Source organism: Montipora foliosa, chromosome 14 (assembly GCF_036669935.1).
Source record: "Montipora foliosa isolate CH-2021 chromosome 14, ASM3666993v2, whole genome shotgun sequence".
Lineage (NCBI taxonomy): Eukaryota > Metazoa > Cnidaria > Anthozoa > Scleractinia > Acroporidae > Montipora > Montipora foliosa.
Window position 1 is genome coordinate 14,176,879 of NC_090882.1, and position 18,469 is coordinate 14,195,347.

General features: G+C 40.7%; 1 protein-coding gene across 1 annotated transcript in view; it reads right to left on the reverse strand.

Moving 5' to 3' along the window:
- Window positions 1-2,906: 2,906 nt before the first annotated feature.
- The window catches only part of LOC137985228 (uncharacterized), a 16,195-nt gene continuing 632 nt past the window's right edge, over window positions 2,907-18,469 (reverse strand). The window contains exons 2-4 of the mRNA XM_068832779.1: window positions 18,321-18,448; window positions 9,875-10,782; window positions 2,907-9,137 (exon numbers count right to left, since the gene is read on the reverse strand). Coding sequence (XP_068688880.1) covers window positions 3,712-9,137; window positions 9,875-10,745 — 6,297 coding nt within the window. The 5' untranslated portion in view covers window positions 10,746-10,782; window positions 18,321-18,448 and the 3' untranslated portion in view covers window positions 2,907-3,711. The remainder of the gene's footprint in view (window positions 9,138-9,874; window positions 10,783-18,320; window positions 18,449-18,469) is intronic.

The following is an 18,469-nucleotide window of genomic DNA, read 5'->3' on the forward strand; positions in this document are numbered from 1 at the left end:
CATTTTGCCCATCCCTGCCTCCTTTTGCATTTGCTGATTTATTCGAACCTTCCTTCGATGTTTTAAGCAGTTATTTCTACGGCGATTTCGCTTGATTTGGTTGCCATTTCTCAGATTTCTCTCAGGGTGATTCGCCCTATTATGAAAGCTGATCAGTCAGATTTAAAAAAATAATTCATGTGTACTTCAAAAGTATCAGATATAATATTCAAACTCAAACCTTAATTTATCCTTACTAAACCCACTGCACTGAAAACCTGTTAACTCTAGCTATTGTAGTTTTAAAAATGTCAACAAAAGATGCACTGCGAATATCTTTGGACAAAATGTTTTTTGTGAATGCAGAACAAAATGGCATTTTGGGTATATCTAGCACTAATCGTGTTTGGTCTCTTGGGCCACAGGAGTCAATTTTGATTTTGAGCTTTGAAATCTTGTCGTACAGCCTTGTGACGTCATCGCCGTCACGTTGGTGGTTCACGCAGAATAAGCTAAGGCCGCGGCTACACGAGCGATTTTTTTGAAAATTGTCGCGTCGCCAACGAGCAGTGGTGGCTACACTTAATAAAACCTTAGCGAGAAAATTTTCGCGATTCGCATCTGATTGGCTCCATAACCCCTGGACGTGTCACAAGTTGTCACGGATATATTGCATCACCATTGCAAACAAAAAAAATATGCTCGTGTAGCCGCGGCTCATTTCTGGGTTGCAACATGCTTAATGTTCTCTCCACAACTGAGTGATTCCCTCAGTACTTAACGTTGACGGAATACATTATCATACAAATTTTTAAATTATGAGTTAGGTTCGGCTCATGAGTGGTTGGTCGATTCAAATACGGTTGCCGAACTTAATTGAGTCAAACGTCGGGCTTATCATAAACTTAATTCGTTCTATATGTTAACCTTTACAATATTCAAGAAGTGTGAATAAAATAAACTGAACTGAATAAAAAGGAACATTCGCCAATATAGGTTTTATAAGGGATTTTTCGTTCCTTTCGACGAATCCAAATCCGGATTTTTGATCCGGTGAATCTTTTTTCAAAAAGGATTCCCTCTATCTGAAAAAAAAAACCAAATCCAAACCCAGATTTAGATATTCGCGATCTGTGCTGTTCCATTCGCAATGTTTTCGAAATTGAACCAGCGGTATTTCCAGCTGAACTCAGTCCTTCCCATTTCCGAATGCGAATCGTCCATATTCCAATAACCGATACAACATTTCATCACACAATTCGTCAAAGAATAGAAAATAATAATATCTTGAGCGGAGGCCACACATTCAAGAGGGATTACCACAGTTAGAGATTCAATTTCGGGTTTCACGTTTCTTTCCGCCGCGATATCTGGAAAATATAGGATATCCTGTTTATGGATTCGCCGAAAGGAGCACACCTTAAATGTTTTCTTTGCGGCACGCACAGGCGTGCGTCATGTAAGCGTCGGCACTAGGTAGTTTAAGTAAAGTAACAACGGCCACAAGGCATGAAAACTGTATACTTAACGTTCGTTTTACATTTTAATACATTTCTTTGCACTTTCCTGGAAAACAACAACGTGAAATAGCAATAAGAAAACTCTTGCTGAAAACGTCAAAGAGCCAGGATAAATTCGCTTCTCTCTAGATCTTTTACCTTGAGCGACGTTCCTACCAACTCCACTCTTGCGTATGTTCGCACATTTTTGTCGTATTTAAAGGGTTCGGATGGTCGCCAGGTAATTATCAATTCCGATGGTGCGTTTAATTACCATAATTTACGAGGGCGAAGTCGACGATAAGCGTCGCCTCAAAGATAACTTTGCATTATCGTTAAGTCTTTCACGATCTGTTCATCTCGTTCGCTTCGCACAAAGAGAGAACGAAGTATCATAGAAATAAATTGAGTATGAGCGGTTTCAGAGTAAAATAGAGAAGGGAAGGTTCACATTTGAAAGCTCACGTTTTCGTTAAAAACCTGAAATTTGGTGATTTCACGCAGTCGTTATACAGAGTACCACAAAAATATGTACCAAAATGCATGCCGCAGGTGTAGCAGCGGTCGTCGTTTCTTTACTCTCCAGCGGTAAAATTTCACGCTTACGATTGATGGCTTTCATTAAAGTATTTTCTTTTATATTAACAGTGGAGGACTGAGAGAATGTAATTATGCAAGAACTCTCAAGCGTGGCAAAGGAAAATTAAGCGCAAATCCCCGAGGAACAGGTCACTAACATACAATCCATTCCCTCGCACGTTGCAAGCTCAAAGTCATGCCACAAGACAACTCTCTAACATGGGGCACGAGTTTGAGGAATGTCATCTGGCATGACTAGCACTTGCGGAATCGTAAAATTTACCACCGATTGCAATATATGCAGACTGAATTATGCTGCATAATAGACTATTGGTGTTTCTCTGGATCTTCTTCAAACCGTTTTCTCTGAATATCAAAAGCTCGCTGCAGTGATTGAAGAATATATCCAACGCAACCCGCGAAATCTCCACTGATCAATATATTCCTAAATCCCATGAGGAATCTTCGCCAAAGTTAAAATAAGCCTTCCTCCCGTGGTTAGGTTTCTTAGGGGCCGATTACATGAGCCGGGCTCGCTCGTTTAGCTGAGATCCCGGCACGTCTCAGAAATACACCAAAAATCAAGTTTGCGATTACATGGAAAAATATGTCAGCCCGGTTAGCCGAGATCCCGGCATTGTAATGCCGGGATCCCGGCTAACCGGGCTGACATATTTTTCCATGTAATCGCGTTGACCGGGGAAGAAGGTTAGCCGGGCCAGCAATTTCTAACCACATTACTCCACTTGAGAGCAAAATGGCCCACGGAATAATCGTTTTTTAATTTTTAAATAAAGGATAAATTAGATAGAAAACCATAAGGCTTCTTTACATTGTAGAACGGTGAATTTTAATAACAATTTAGCGAGACAAACGTCTCTCGACTTCTTGTTGTTGCTGCTATCTTTTTTCACATGACTTATTCTAAATTTAGTCCAAGCCGGGCTGGCTCATCTCATGTAATACCGGGCTGAAACTCGTCCCGGGAAACCTGACCAGCCCGGCTGACCGGGCTGGCCCGGCTCAAGTAATCAGCCCCTTACTTACTACACCTTTAACAACAAATAAGAGCTAGCCATTCATAAAAACGAGTTTATGCTTAAAAAATGCATATTGGTTATCTAATTTCTCTACTCCATTTTGCGTAAATTACATTCGGAATAATTATAAAAATGCACCGTTTCCTTTAAAGAACAAAAAAATGTGGTAATGCGAAAAACAAGTGTGATCACGTGGCTCATCTATTGTGTGAGTAAAATTTTAACCATAGCCACAGTTTAGATCTACTTCAAACCGTTTTCCCTATATATTACAAGAAGTCTGATTAATTGGATACAAGCCAAAAGTGAAATCATAGAACGCATGCACTGCGGTCCTAAAAAAACTTGTAGCGTTAAGCAGTGCTAAGGTCATTTTCACAAAACAGCTTTCTCCAAACACCTAACATCTAGTGCCCGCAGCGTTGACTTCAGAGCAGAGGTAAATCACTTAACAAATGCTGTGTCACCCAGAGTAAATGGTAACTAGGCTATCAGCTGTGCTTCCATGATCGTCTCCGAACAGTTTGATCTGCACATCTAATGCCAGTTGGGCAGACTGCAGAGCAGAGTTAAAATTACTAAACGAATGCTGCGCCATCCCGAGTAAATGATAACTACCAGCTCTGCTTGCATGATTTTCCCGGAAAAGATTTATGCCTGTCTCTTTGACTGCAGACAACGGGTAAACAACTTAAGCAATGCTGTGTCACCCCGAGAGAATGGTAACTATCAGCTGTGCTTGCATGATCTTCTCCGAACAACTTTATCCGCACATCTAATGCCCGTCGCTTTGACTGCAGAGCAGAGGTAAAATCACATAATGAATGCTGTGTCACCCCGAGTAAATGAAAACTAACAGCTGTGCTAGCATGATCCTCTCCGAACAGCTTTATCCGCACATCTAATGCCCGTTGGGCAGACTGCAGAGCAGAGGTAAAATCACATAATGAATGCTGTGCCACCCCGAGTTCACAGTAACTATCAGCTGTGCTTGCATGATCTTCTCCGAACAGCTTTATCCGCACATTTAATGCCCGTTGGGAAGACTGCAGAGCAGAGGTAAAATCACCTAATAAATGCTGTGTCACCCCGAGTGAATGGTAACTATCAGCTGTGCTTGCATGATCTTCTCCGAAGAGCTTTATCCGCACATCTAATGCCCGTTGAAAAGACTGCAGAGCAGAAGTAAAATCACCAAATGAATGCTGTGTTACCCCGACTGAATGGTAACTATCAGCTGTGCTTGAATGATCTTCTCCGAACAGCTTTATCCGCACATCTAACGCCCGTCGCTTTGACTGCAGAGCAGAGGTAAAATCACATAATGAATGCTGTGTCACCCCGAGTAAATGGTAACTATCAGCTGTGCTTCCATGATCTTCTCCCAACAACTTTATCCGCACCTCTAATGTCCGTTGGGAAGACTGCAGAGCAGAGGTAAAATCACCTAATAAATGCTGTGTCACCCCGAGTGAATGGTAACTATCAGCTGTGCTTGCATGATCTTCTCCGAACAGCTTTATCCGCACATCTAATGCCCGTCGCTTTGACTGCAGAGCAGAGGTAAAATCACATAATGAATGCTGTGTCACCCCGACTTCACAGTAACTATCAGCTGTGCTTGCATGATCTTCTCCGAAGAGCTTTATCCGCACATTTAATGCCCGTTGGGAAGACTGCAGAGCAGAGGTAAAATCACATAATGAATGCTGCGTCACCCCGAGTGAATGGTAACTATCAGCTGTGCTTGCATGATCTTCTCCGAACAACTTTATCCGCACATCTAATGCCCGTCGCTTTGAATGCAGAGCAGAGGTAAAATCGCATAATGAATGCTGCGTCACCCCGAGTGAATGGTAACTATCAGCTGTGCTTGCATGATCTTCTCCGAACAACTTTATCCGCACATCTAATGCCCGTCGCTTTGACTGCAGAGCAGAGGTAAAATCACCTAATGAATGCTGTGTCACCCCGAGTGAATGGTAACTATCAGTTGTGCTTACATGATCTTCACCGAAGAGCTTTATCCGCACATCTAATGCCCGTCGCTTTGACTGCAGAGCAGAGGTAAAATCACATAATGAATGCTGTGTCACCCCGAGTAAATGGTAACTATCAGCTGTGCTTACATGATCTTCTCCCAACAGCTTTATCCGCACATCTAATGCCCGTTGGGCAGACTGCAGAGCAGAGGTAAAATCACATAATGAATGCTGTGTCACCCCGAGTTCACAGTAACTATCAGCTGTGCTTGCATGATCTTCTCCGAACAGCTTTATCCGCACATTTAATGCCCGTTGGGAAGACTGCAGAGCAGAGGTAAAATCACATAATGAATGCTGTGTCACCCCGAGTGAATGGTAACTATCAGCTGTGCTTGCATAATCTTCTCCGAAGAGCTTTATCCGCACATTTAATGCCCGTTGAAAAGACTGCAGAGCAGAGGTAAAATCACCTAATGAATGCTGTGTTACCCCGAGTGAATGGTAACTATCTGCTGTGCTTGCATGATGTTCTCCGAAGAGCTTTATCCGCACATTTAATGCCCGTCGCTTTGACTGCAGAGCAGAGGTAAAATCACATAATGAATGCTGTGTCACCCCGAGTAAATGGTAACTATCAGCTGTGCTTGCATGATCTTCTCCGAACAGCTTTATCCGTACATCTAATGCCCGCTGGTTAGACTGCAGAGCAGAGGTAAAATCACCTAATGAATGCTGTGTCACCCCGAGTGAATGGTAACTATCAGCTGTGCTTGCATAATCTTCTCCGAAGAGCTTTATCCGCACATCTAATGCCCGTTGAAAAGACTGCAGAGCAGAGGTAAAATCACCTAATGAATGCTGTGTTGCCCCGAGTGAATGGTAACTATCAGCTGTGCTTGCATGATCTTCTCGGAAGAGCTTTATCCGCACATTTAATGCCCGTCGCTTTGACTGCAGAGCAGAGGTAAAATCACATAATGAATGCTGTGTCACCCCGAGTAAATGGTAACTATCAGCTGTGCTTGCATGATCTTCTCCGAACAGCTTTATCCGCACATCTAATGCCCGTTGAAAAGACTGCAGAGCAGAGGTAAAATCACCTAATGAATGCTGTGTCACCCCGACTTCACAGTAACTATCAGCTGTGCTTGCATGATCTTCGCCGAAGAGCTTTATCCGCACATCTAATGCCTGTTGGGCAGACTGCAGAGCAGAGGTAAAATCACCTAATGAATGCTGTGTCACCCCGAGTTCACAGTAACTATAAGCTGTGCTTCCATGATCTTCTCCCAAGAGTTTTATCCGCACATTCAATGCCCGTTGGGAAGACTGCAGCGCAGAGGTAAAATCACCTAATGAATGCTGTGTCACGCCGAGTGAATTGTAACTATCAGCTGTGCTTGCATGATCTTCTCCGAATAGCTTTATCCGCACATCTAATGCCCGTTGAAAAGACTGCACAGCAGAGGTAAAATCACCTAATGAATGCTGTGTCACCCCGAGTGAATGGTAACTATCAGCTGTGCTTGCATGATCCTCTCCAAAGAGCTTTATCCGCACATCTAATGCCCGTTGGGCAGACTGCACAGCAGAGGTAAAATCACCTAATGAATGTTGTGTCGCCCCGAGTGAATGGTAACTATCAGCTGTGCTTGCATGATCCTCTCCGAACAGCTTTATCCGCACATCTAATGCCCGTTGGGCAGACTGCAGAGCAGAGGTAAAGTCACCTAATGAATTCTGTGTCACCCCGAGTGAATAGTAGCTATGAGCTAAGAATTCTTTTGTATCTTGTCTATTTCTTCTTATTTGGATATCAAGTGCAAACTTTTTGAAATAAAGAGCCTTTGAGTAGTTCTTCTTGCTGTGGTGCAAATCACCGAGTTGTAGGTAAAACGCTGCGAGAGGCTGATTGCATTGTTGAGAACAACTGGTTGAATCTTCGTTCTCCTTTGGGGCTGAAGAGCTATATTTAAATTGCCCGAGTGTTGCTTGGTGACGCGCGACGAATTCTTCGAAACCTGATCCAAGAATACCTTCTTCGGTGAATGTTGACCTCAGAAGTGCGACAACATTACGGCAGAAATGAAACAAATGAAAAGGGGTTTTTGAATTAATTTTGAGATCATTTAATATTTGAAGGGCAGGGTTGATTACAAATTGCATGGTGTCAGTGTCGAAGAAATTCTTTGCTGCTTCCCTGACGTGAAATATAACAAGGAATTGCATTGGCCAATTACCCAAGTTACAAGTGTTTATTTGAAGCTTTTTGCTATTGTTTGGTTCTTTTCCTTTGCATCCCTGAGGTGGAATAACAATCAGTTGCTCGTCTGCGGTGGAACTGCATTCCTTGCAAGCTTTGTTATAGTAGTAATTTGAGGTAGATGGGTCGTTTAAGAAGTGATAATAGACAGCAATGACTTGGCAAACAATGAGCCTTAAAATTCTGTGCTCGTCAGTTCCACACATTAAAAGAAGAGCCTCTTGCAGGCTCTGTATCCCGCTCTCAACCTCGCCGATAACAAGCTTACAGATGCCAAAATAACACAAGTATTTACTCCTTTCATCATCAGAAACTGGATGAGATTTCGACTGGATTTCATAAGCCATCTTGAGAAGTTGTATTGCACTTCCTTTTGCTCCCCAAGTAATTTCACCAAACGCTTTGGAAGTTAGTAAACATCTCTGGTAATGCGCACTTCCCAGAGCATTGGCTGCCTTTAATGCCAAATCGTAGATATTATTAAAATTGTGTGCTTCACTATAACACCAAAACAACGAATCTAGAAACAATTCCGCTTTTATCAAAACTTTAACAACATTCTCGGCTATCCTGGAATCTGTGCAACCGTCTTCTAGGCTTTCCATAAAATGCTGCTTTTCCTCATAGAATGCGATGAATGCATCCGTGGAATAACCATTTAGAAACTCATCATTCAATTTCTCGAAACGAGAAATGTAATGCGCATGGAAGCGGCACTTTGCATTTGCCACTATTTCTTCCAGTCGCTGTTCTCCCGCTTCCCTAGCAAATGATTGAAGGAGCTTGTGCATTGTGAATGTTCCAGGCTGGGAGTTTGAATCGAGAAGGGATTTTCTTCGGAGTCTTTGCAACATTTTCTTAGCCTCAATCTCCCCCGTAATATTCATTACAGCTGAGGCGAGATCCATGGTAAAACATCCCGGAAGAACAGACAAAGACACAAATGCTTCTTTTTCTGCTGGGGAAAGTCTGAGGAAGGACGATTCATATAGGAACTGTAACCTTTGATTAGACGGATAATCTGGATTGTCCAAGATGTCGACGATACTTTCTGTTGCGGACTCAATGAACTCAATCAAACACTGACTTGGATGAACATCATCTTCACAAACTAAAGAGCACATTAACCTCATTGCAAGAGGCACACACCCACATATTTGAGCAATTCTTGCGCAGTCATCCGGACTAGCATTTGGCACTAATTCAAGAACTAGAGTATGAGATGAGGTGTCATCCAGTGGCCTTATTCTTATTGATCTGTGACCTTGGAAATTCAAGTTCATAAACTCAAATGATTCTCGTGTGGTCACCACCAGAGTTATCTTCTCATTTCGCGCAAGAATTTCTTCAAATAGTTGCAGGACGTCTTCTTTTACTTTTGGAATGCCACTCTCTAGTAGATCATCTACATTATCAAGAATAAATACGAGGGAATCTGAAATGTTGCCGAGGGTCTCAATTAGATCATCTTCAAAGGACAGAAGCTGAGGGATTGATCTCTGAATCGAAGTGGTCGGTTGCCTTACAAGGCTGAAAAGCTTCGATGTTAGATCTGCCTTTGTCTGAAGTCCTCGTAATGAAAGGAAATAAACAGGAAAGCCTTGAGATTGTAGTTGGTGGCCCACCGCTATTCCAACCGATGTCTTTCCGAATCCAGGTGAGCCCCAGATCGTCACGATCCGAGTGTGGTCGGAACTCACGATGTCCACGATCTCTTGGCATTCACTCTTTCGGCCAGTAAAGTTTGGAACCATTGAAGGAAGACAAGATCTTGGGAGTGTTGGCTTGATGTCTTTGTAATGTAAAAGTAAAACACATAGTAGACATTGCCTATTTTTTTGGATATCCTTTGTCTCATTGAGACTTTATAAACTGAAGAGAAGATATCAAGAATTAAAACCAAACAGTATCTAAACTTCGTGCATATAATCTGAAGTGTTACTCGTAATCAGGATAAATTGTCACCCACAGTAGACATATTTCCCGTTTCTTTTTCAATGCTTTGTAGTCGTTTAAACCAAATACAGACCCTATGGAATATTGGCAACGTTCCTGAGATTACGTCACTGAACAAATTTCTCTTCACTTCATAAATTATCTAGTTATAATAAGGAAAGAAAATTAGTTTGTGACGCCATCTCAGAAATAAACCTATGGCTCTCATTAGCTTAGCTGCGGGACAAATTTAATAACTAAGAGTTTCGTTTATTTTATGTGACTAACAAGGATGGCACAGTCGGTTAGTGCACGGCCTTGGTGCAAGAGGTCCTGAGTTCGATTCTCGGATCTCGCATCATTGTTTCGACTTCTCAGTTTCCTTTCCGTGTGGCTAAGTAGCTTTAAATACCCGTAAAACGGAGCACTGACGGAGAGGGGGGAGTAAAATGAGCGCACAGTCGACCTCAGGTTTGTCAATTGAATTACTGTTACTGTTACTGTTTTATTGACAGTGTGTTTTGCATGTCACGCCTATTGCTATCTCCTGCTGTTGTAAAAAGAGGCTTAAAAACAGTTAAGTCCTATTTTTACCTTTATTCCGTTCCAGTTGCATCCTCAAGTTTTCCACAGCTGAAATCATATCCTCCGCTACCCTTGTAGAAACCTTTTCGCCTGCCAGATTGCATTCCCTTTGCTCTGTTTTCCAGTCGTCTATCATTTGTTCCAACCTAGTGACCTCGTCTTTGTTAGCAGCGAGGATCTCCACGTTCTGTTTTATGCCTGTTAAGAAATCCCTTATCTCTTCGAAATCTGCATTTCTACTCTCTAAACATGTTATGTATGCTTGATTCTCTTCCCTTACATGCTGTTCCAACAAACGTACTTTTGTTGTTGGAAAGTCAGATGCAGTCAAACTTCCAATTGCATCAATCGATGCAGTTGAAATTCCCAGAGCTTTGAACGCTTCTTTAGCGTATTGAATGTTACGGTGAAATGTTGCTTTGTCCATCTCTAAGCGAGAAGAGTGACAAACTGCATTCCTCAAGCGCCGAAGCTGATCAATAGCCAGTGCAAAGGTTTCGTCATTATCTCCTACTGGACTCAACACAGATCCATGGAAACTTCCATAAGGAACAGCACAGGGCTTTACATAGAAATCAGCGAGGGTTTTGGAATGAATACTGAAAGACTTTGCAAAGATGGTAGCTTGGAATAAGGCGGTGCAATCCCATTCATTATACGACTGGTGGGTAGGAACTTTAGTTGTACCTCCCTCTGTAGATACAAAGAGATTTCTCACAGCAGTGGAGTCATCCCAAAGCTGAAAGCCAGGGCGATGCCCAATAGTGCTGTCCCACATCGTCTTAAAAGTCTGACGTAAAGCCTTTGGGAATTCATTTAAAACCAGGGACAAACACTTGAAATGATTTAACTCCTCGTCACGATAAGGGTGCAAGGACATCACGAATTGGTGCTAATAAAGCATTTCCACAAAGGATCTAAATAAAAGATAAATGAATAAATACAATAAGCGGATATCATTTCATTCTTCTCTTACGGGGAAAGACTGAAAATATTATTTCCTCACTATTTTTTCGCTTGAGAAGCGAACAAGTTATTAATTTTCAAAGCTTTGATGTCTGAAACGGATTTTTTTCAAAGGTACAGAGGGAATGAGTTCCATTACTATCTCTGTGTCGCCGACTTTTGCCTCGCTTACAACACTAAAACCTCTCCGTTCATGATGACGATTCATTTTCAGCTGAAGCGGCCCGAAAAGGTTTTGTTTGTAAACAAAAGCCCTATCCAATTTCCTTTTTTCTTTCGGCGCAAGAGATATCTGGTATAGTGTCGACATACTTAAAAAGATCTCATGGTCAATCCGTAAATTAAGGGCATATCTTGACGCTACTCTGGTTTGGAGAAATTTGAATGCAGATTACAAAGATCCAATTAGCCTTTTCGAGATGCTTACGTTTTATTCAGTTTTAGTGACTATCATGATTGCTACGATACACGTTTAGAAAATATTATCGGTTTTCAAATGACGTCACGGCCGCCATGTTGGGGCCTTACACAAAGAACCGGCGGCCATGTTGGACCCCCGACCAAATCCTCCGGGAATTTAACTCTATTACTATGCAAACGTTTTCTATTGTTTTCGTTGAAAAACATGGCTGTTGATCACGTGAGTGAAAACCAACAATTAATCGGCCTAGTCTACACAATCGTAGAATACACGACATGTTAATCTTAATCCATCGATCTTTTCGCAGTCTAGCCCCTTGATAAATTAACGAGCTATTGATCTCCTCTTATGAAACTGCGTGGCATACGCTGCCTTAGCATCCCTAGAGTGAAATCGACCAAACATGGCTTGCACTCGTTTTGCTACTCTGCCAGCAAACACTGGAACATGCTGCAAGAAACACTTAGAACCGCTGAGTAATTAATAAATCAGAAATCAAGAGCATTACCTTCGATAAAAAACGCTGCTCCTTTCGTAATTAATTAGGTCCGATTAATCACTACTGAGTTTCTTACTTATAGTAGTCACAATGTAAATAATAACTACAGTAGCTTTTTCAGATTGTCTTAAATTTGTACGTAACATATATTTGTAGTATTATTGACCAAGCTTGTTCCGTCAAGATGGCTGGATATTGGCCAAGTTCCTTTTTTGCGTGTCCATAAACACGCAAAAAAACAACGAGGATTTATTGTATGACTTAAAACACCAAAAAAATGTTCTTTGATCTTGTGGGACCAAGCGAGAAATCCCGAGCGGGCAGCATCACTCCATCTTGCACGCTCGGCTAGCCTCTCTCTCTCTCTCTCTCTCTCTCTCTCTCTCTCTCTCTCTCTCTCTCTCTCTCTCTCTCTCTCTCTCTCTCTCTCTCGCTCTCTTCCATATACATGTAGCAGACCCCTCTCATCCTTTTTATTATTATTATTATTATTATTATTATTATTATTATCATTATTATTATTATCATCATCATCATCATCATCATCATCATCATCATCATCATCATCATCATCATCTCAGAGAAAGTGGAAACTTGGGTTAGCGAAGTTCCCAAGCTATCTGAATTTGCATTATCACAGCCCCAAGCGTGTTATGCTGCCTACATATTTGGATTGAAACATCGCTGGACATTCAAGATCTTCTAGAGCCACTGGAGAAAGCCATCTCAGACGTATTTATTCCATCTATTACAAAACATGCATGCAATGCAAACGATAGTAACATGATATCGCTTCCACCCCGTCATAACCAACCCGTGTACTGAAGCGTGCCTTGAGTGCTCATCATCAATCAAGGTAGCTCCCTTTCTTGTTGGGAGGATTGTTTCACAATCACGTGAACTACCAGAAGAAAATGATGTAAGACCAGCCCAGCAAAAAGCTCGTAGTGAGAGAGAACAGGCAGCCAAAGATAAGCTGCGGAAGGTCAAAGACACTCTGCTCAAAAAATCATCTAGAGCTTTGGATTTGGCTGCTGAGAAAGGGGCTTCAACATGGTTAACTGTGATCCCACTAAACGAAATGGGCTTCAATTTAAGAGATAGTTCAGGGACGCTCTGCGATTACGCTATAACTGGACTTTTAGCGATATTCCATCGAAATGTGTGTGTGGTGAAGAGTACTCTGTTGAACACGTAATCATTTGCAAACGTGGAGGATTTATTGTACAACGCCATGATGAATTACGGAATTTGGATTCTGAGCTTTTGAGTTCAGTCTGTAGTGATGTAGAAATCGAACCTTTGCTTCAAGAGATCTCTAATGAACAGCTAAACAAAGGAGCAAATAAAGCTGCAGATGCAAGGCTTGACATACATGCTAGAGGATTTTGGGAAAAGCAACGATCTGCCTTCTTTGACGTCAGGGTCTGTTTCCCTAACGCAGATACGTAGAGAGATTTAGAACTTTCTAACATCTACAAGCTACACGAGGATGAAAAGAAATGCAAATATGCTGAAAGAGTGAACGAAATAGAACATGGAACCTTTACTCCCCTTGCCTTCACAACTACCGGAGGAATGAGTAAAGAATGCAAGGTCTATCACAGCGGGCTTGCTGAGTTGATAGCTAATAAGAAAGGAGAGCAATACCACACTACAATGGCATGGATCAGGGCCAAAACTTGCTGCTCCCTGCTCAGATCATCACTTGTATGTTTACGTAGCTCAAGAACTTTGAAAAGAATCACAAATGGCATTAATAACATAGATATGTACATTGAGGTCGCAGAAAGCTCAATTTTATATATTTTCCTTTTTTTATTCGTGACTCTTTTTATTTTCCAGAAGTGATATGTAAAGTGAAATTATATACTATATGTCGCTTGGAGATTTTTAATTAAGGTGTTTCGCAGGGAAATGAATAATGGACATTGAGGTCGCAGAAAGATCAATTTTATAATTTCTTTTTATGTATATAATTGATAGGTAATACTATCTTTTTACCAAGAAATCAAATCGCAAAACGTACCATAAAAATTGAATTGTAATCAGTTTTTTTTAAGAGTGCTTATTATTATTATTATTATTATTATTATTATTATTATTATTATTATTATATAGCAGAGGATTCAACTGTATGCTACATTCTAATCAAGCTACACAGGGCGCAAACCGTAACCTGTGAGCCGTGGAGTAAAAAAATAAAAAATAACTGCTGCCTCAGTTCCCATCGAAAGGGTCCGTACTTAACAATCTTCTCTTCATCCTTTCTTTTCCTATTGTTAACCCACGGGCACCTCATTTCAAAGTCACAACTCTCTTGCACTTATGATTTACAATACGTGCATCCGCTCTCAGATTGAATGTAACCTCTTGTTGATCGGCGTATATAGGGACATCCCAATAAGCTTTAACGTTCTCTGACTCATACACAGGCTTGGGCTTGTCGGGTGTGTACCAGGGTGGTACACACCCGTCTATAAGTCTCTCATCGTGCAACAGCTCGTAAAACAGTACCTGCGTAGTGCCTAGAGAGATACTTGCCCTGGACCAGCGCACTACATCCTGACAAGATATGAGCCACACTCAGTCTCTGGGGCCTTGCTACATAATCTGCACCTCACCTTACCTTCCACGCTTGTGTGGGTCTTCTGACTCGTTTATACTCGCGTTGGTAAGAGCTGCTCGTATAGCTCAACGAGTCCAGCGATGGTGTGTGATGGGCAGTTCTTATGGTATCTCAACTAATTTGTTCCTTTGTAGAGTTATTTACAGCAATGCGGGCATAACCTAGGCTTTTCTATTTACCTTCATATTGGACATACTGCAGTAGGTTTTCTCAATTCTTATTTATATCCGTCGAATTCTTTAACAATTTCGTTGTTGTTTGACACAATCCATTCTTGACATTTTTTGATTACGAAGTCAATTTATTTTTTGCTCTTAGTTAGATCAGTAAGGTCTTTCTCTAGATTTACGTGATATCCCCCTAGGAAGTCAAGTACAATGTTGATTTGAGTTACTCTAAAGTTCTTATATAAATTCGTAATTCCTCTAAATGAGTAATTGTACTTCTCTTGCTTTAGTGATGTTTTCTCTTTGCTATTATAGTTTGGGATAGGAACACGGCCATTTCAGTTTTTTGTTTTCCTTGGGGACACTAAGAAATAACGAAACAAGGGAGTTATGTAATCATCAATTTAATCCTTTAATTTCTTTTTATTTAGTCGCAGAAAGTGTCAAACAAAGCCGCGAGTAATGGTAAAAGAATTTATTCCGTATTTTAAATAAATAACTGATCCAAACAAAAAAGGGTGGATTGTTAACTGAAGGGGTTGACGCGACGTCTTCAGGTTTTATTTCTCTTGTTTTAGATGAATACTGAGAGGTGGGCATCTCCATCTGATCAAAGCCAATGCTATGCTGTTAACGTTTAACGATGAGTGAGTATCCCGAATTTCACTTAATTCACGTGCATTTTGAATAAACACAGCCTTTGTAAATAAATAGGATGCAGATTCCAGAAAAAAAGTGTTGTCTGTTGGCACGTAAAATAAGTTTCTTCTTATGGTATCCAGCCGTCAGAGCTTGAAAGTCGACCTCATCAACCAAAAGGAAGGGAAGAAGAGAGACCCTACAAACTTAATAAGTTGCAGACAAACGCAAACTTGATGAAATGAACTCTAAGTTAATTAATGGCACCCGAACTTAATGAGAGGCGAACAAACTCTAAACCTTGCTTACAAATCATTAATGACGAACAGGGATACGCGGACATAACAAAAGACAAACAATTTTTTTGATAGGCAGAGCTAACAAACTTAAAGGAATGCTAACAAACACAATAATTAAAACTGCTCAAAAACCAACCTCATTCCCAGGGTCTCTCTTCTCTGCCTCCATTGTGGAGGAAGAGAAGAGAGACCCTAGGTTGCTCAAAAAACATAGAGAGAGAGAGAGAGAGAGAGAGAGAGAGAAAAGAAGAGAGACCCTAAGTTGCTCAACAAACATACTAAAATGACTAATACTTTAATAAAATTGAAACAAATATAATAAAATAGTTTCTTACTTAACAGTATAAACAAGTTACAAACTTGTAAAATGCAATTATTGCAGATTTTAGGGCTGTAACCATTTTAAAAAGTTTTAAACTTGTTCTAATTACATACATGAAATCATTACTAGATTCTGATTTGGTTGAGAGCAGTGTAGTTAAAGTGTAACAGTAACAGTGCAAAAAGTGTAATACACCAGTGCAGAAAGTGCAATGCCAGTGCAAATTACACAGCGAAATTCTGGATTATGATTGGCTAATAAACATTAAATCTTTTGTTTTCAAATCAAGCGCGCGCCCTAGATGGCGCAAATCTGCAAATTTTCCCTGATTGTGTGATACGCGTGCGTAATCACATGATTTTTCTGGTGCAATTTGGAATTAGTAAGCACTTGCAAATTTTTTCTAAGACGACCAAATTGCACCTGGAATCGTGTGATCACCTATACATATTGTTAAGTGAGCAAGAATTTTTTTGTCATATTTGTTTCAATTTTATTAAAGTATCAACCATTTTATCAAGTGAACGAGAAGCTTATTGTTATTTGACAGCATTCCGTTAAGTTTGTAAGCTCTGCCTTTTACATTTTTTGAGTTTGCACATGTTCCATGTCTTACATGTACATACTAGGTCCATACCGGTCACGGATCCTTGGCTACGAGATTGAAATATGCCAAGTGTGACCGGAAAACAATGTCGGCGGTACTTCAAGGGCTCACACAGAAATATGTTTTTCGCTGCGATATACCAAACGCATTATCAAGATTAACATGCCCGCATTTCAAAACTGAAAGAGAGTGCATCTATTTCCAAGAGACGACTTTGAAGTCAGAAGACGGTAAGCGGAGAAAAAGTCATTTTACAATTCAGTTAACTACGCTTTTCTCAAAATAGCACTCGATTCCTGAATAAGCCTGAGGGCTCGTTTCAGTGATTAGGCCTAAGCACTCTTGTAAAATTTTAGCTTTCATTATACGGTTCGGTTAATTACACTTGTTTTCGAGATCGTGTGAAGAATATATACCAGAATAAAACTGAATGACAAATTACTGCGCATTATACCGCGTTATTATTTGACTAGCTCCATGAGCAGGCAAGATGAACCAAATCCCGCGCTGTGATTGGCTACCCAAGTGGGTAAGATGGAGCTATACTGCATGCCCGCTCGGTACACCCAAAAAAAGAACTTGGCCAATATCCAGCTATCTTGACATCACGCTTGGTCAATAACCCATATTTCTTGAAACGTGGCGTCTACAACATTGCCTCGTTCTAGCTTTCATTTTACGGTTCGGTTAACTACACTTTTCTCGAAATAGCACTCTATTCCCGATTAGGCCTAAGCACAATTGTAAAAGTTTAGCTTTCATTTTACGGTTCCGTTAACTACACTTTTTCCACTGAGATCGTGTGAAGAAAAGACAAACTTGTTCGAATGTTCTTTAATTAAATCATGCAGCTAATTTATTCGGGATTTCTCGCTGTGGTTGCCTTTCTTACCAAGGATACCTCCTAAACAAATTTATAGATTCAATGTGACAGATTCCCATCAATTTTCTGTCCGCCACAAACAAGAACTATACATGTACGTACCCTCTAAAGCAATGGTGGGTCTTTTTTCGCTGCGTATCCATGTATCCACTCAGAAATATACTTACCATTTCTCAAGAAAGAGAGGGACTTGCCCACTCCACGTATCCACGTATCCGCGTACCCGCGTATCCACTCAGAATTACACTTCATATTCAATAATACCAACTATATTTATCAAATAAATGCGACTTCGTAGCCGCGTATCTAGTTTTTTCACGACAGTCTTCGATCTGGCAGGGTATTATGAAAATACTCCCGATTTGATAATTCGTGAAACAAATAAACACAACCAGTGCAGTTCCTCTCATCTAAAGGCAAGTTTTGTTCAAAATATTCAAATACACAACGATAATCTGGTGGTCTGACATTTAAGAGACTGGCTAGAAATGAACCACGAAAATGGATGTCACTTCGATTACACCATGCATTGAATTTCAGGTTTATCTTCATTGTCAGGGCCGTAGCCAGAAAAAAATTATGACTGAGGCAATCTCTATGGTTAAATTCACTACGTAGGGTTTCTAGGTGTTTATGATGAGTACACTTTAAAGACAACACTGCAATCACCCTTTATTTTAAAGAATCACCAAAAAAATGACTGAGGCAAGTGCCTCGGTTTGCCTCATACTGGCTACGGCCCTGATTGTAGATGCAGTAGTGGTATTTCTTGAGGAAATTGAATCACTGTTTGTGCGTTTCAGTGTTTATTAATTCTGCATACGACAGTGGCCGCATGCAGTGCAGCTGCTAAAGAAAAGTGGACTTTTGGGACGAGATTGCCCACCAACAACCCAGTTGAGATACGTATCCAGAAATAATTCAAAACGATTAGCTGATTGGTAAAAACATTACATGATGCCATTTGGTGCAGTCTTAGATATAAGACCTAGAGAAAGCAAATGACCAGAATAAACTACTCACCTTCTAGAACTGCGGGACGATTCCCTTGAATATGTTGTTTGTCTTATCACGACAGTTGTTCAATCAATTGGTGCACTAACATCAACATTAGAACTACAGCACTGTTTGGAGTCGACGTAATGTTCGGCCTATGGCAGAGTAAGCATGAT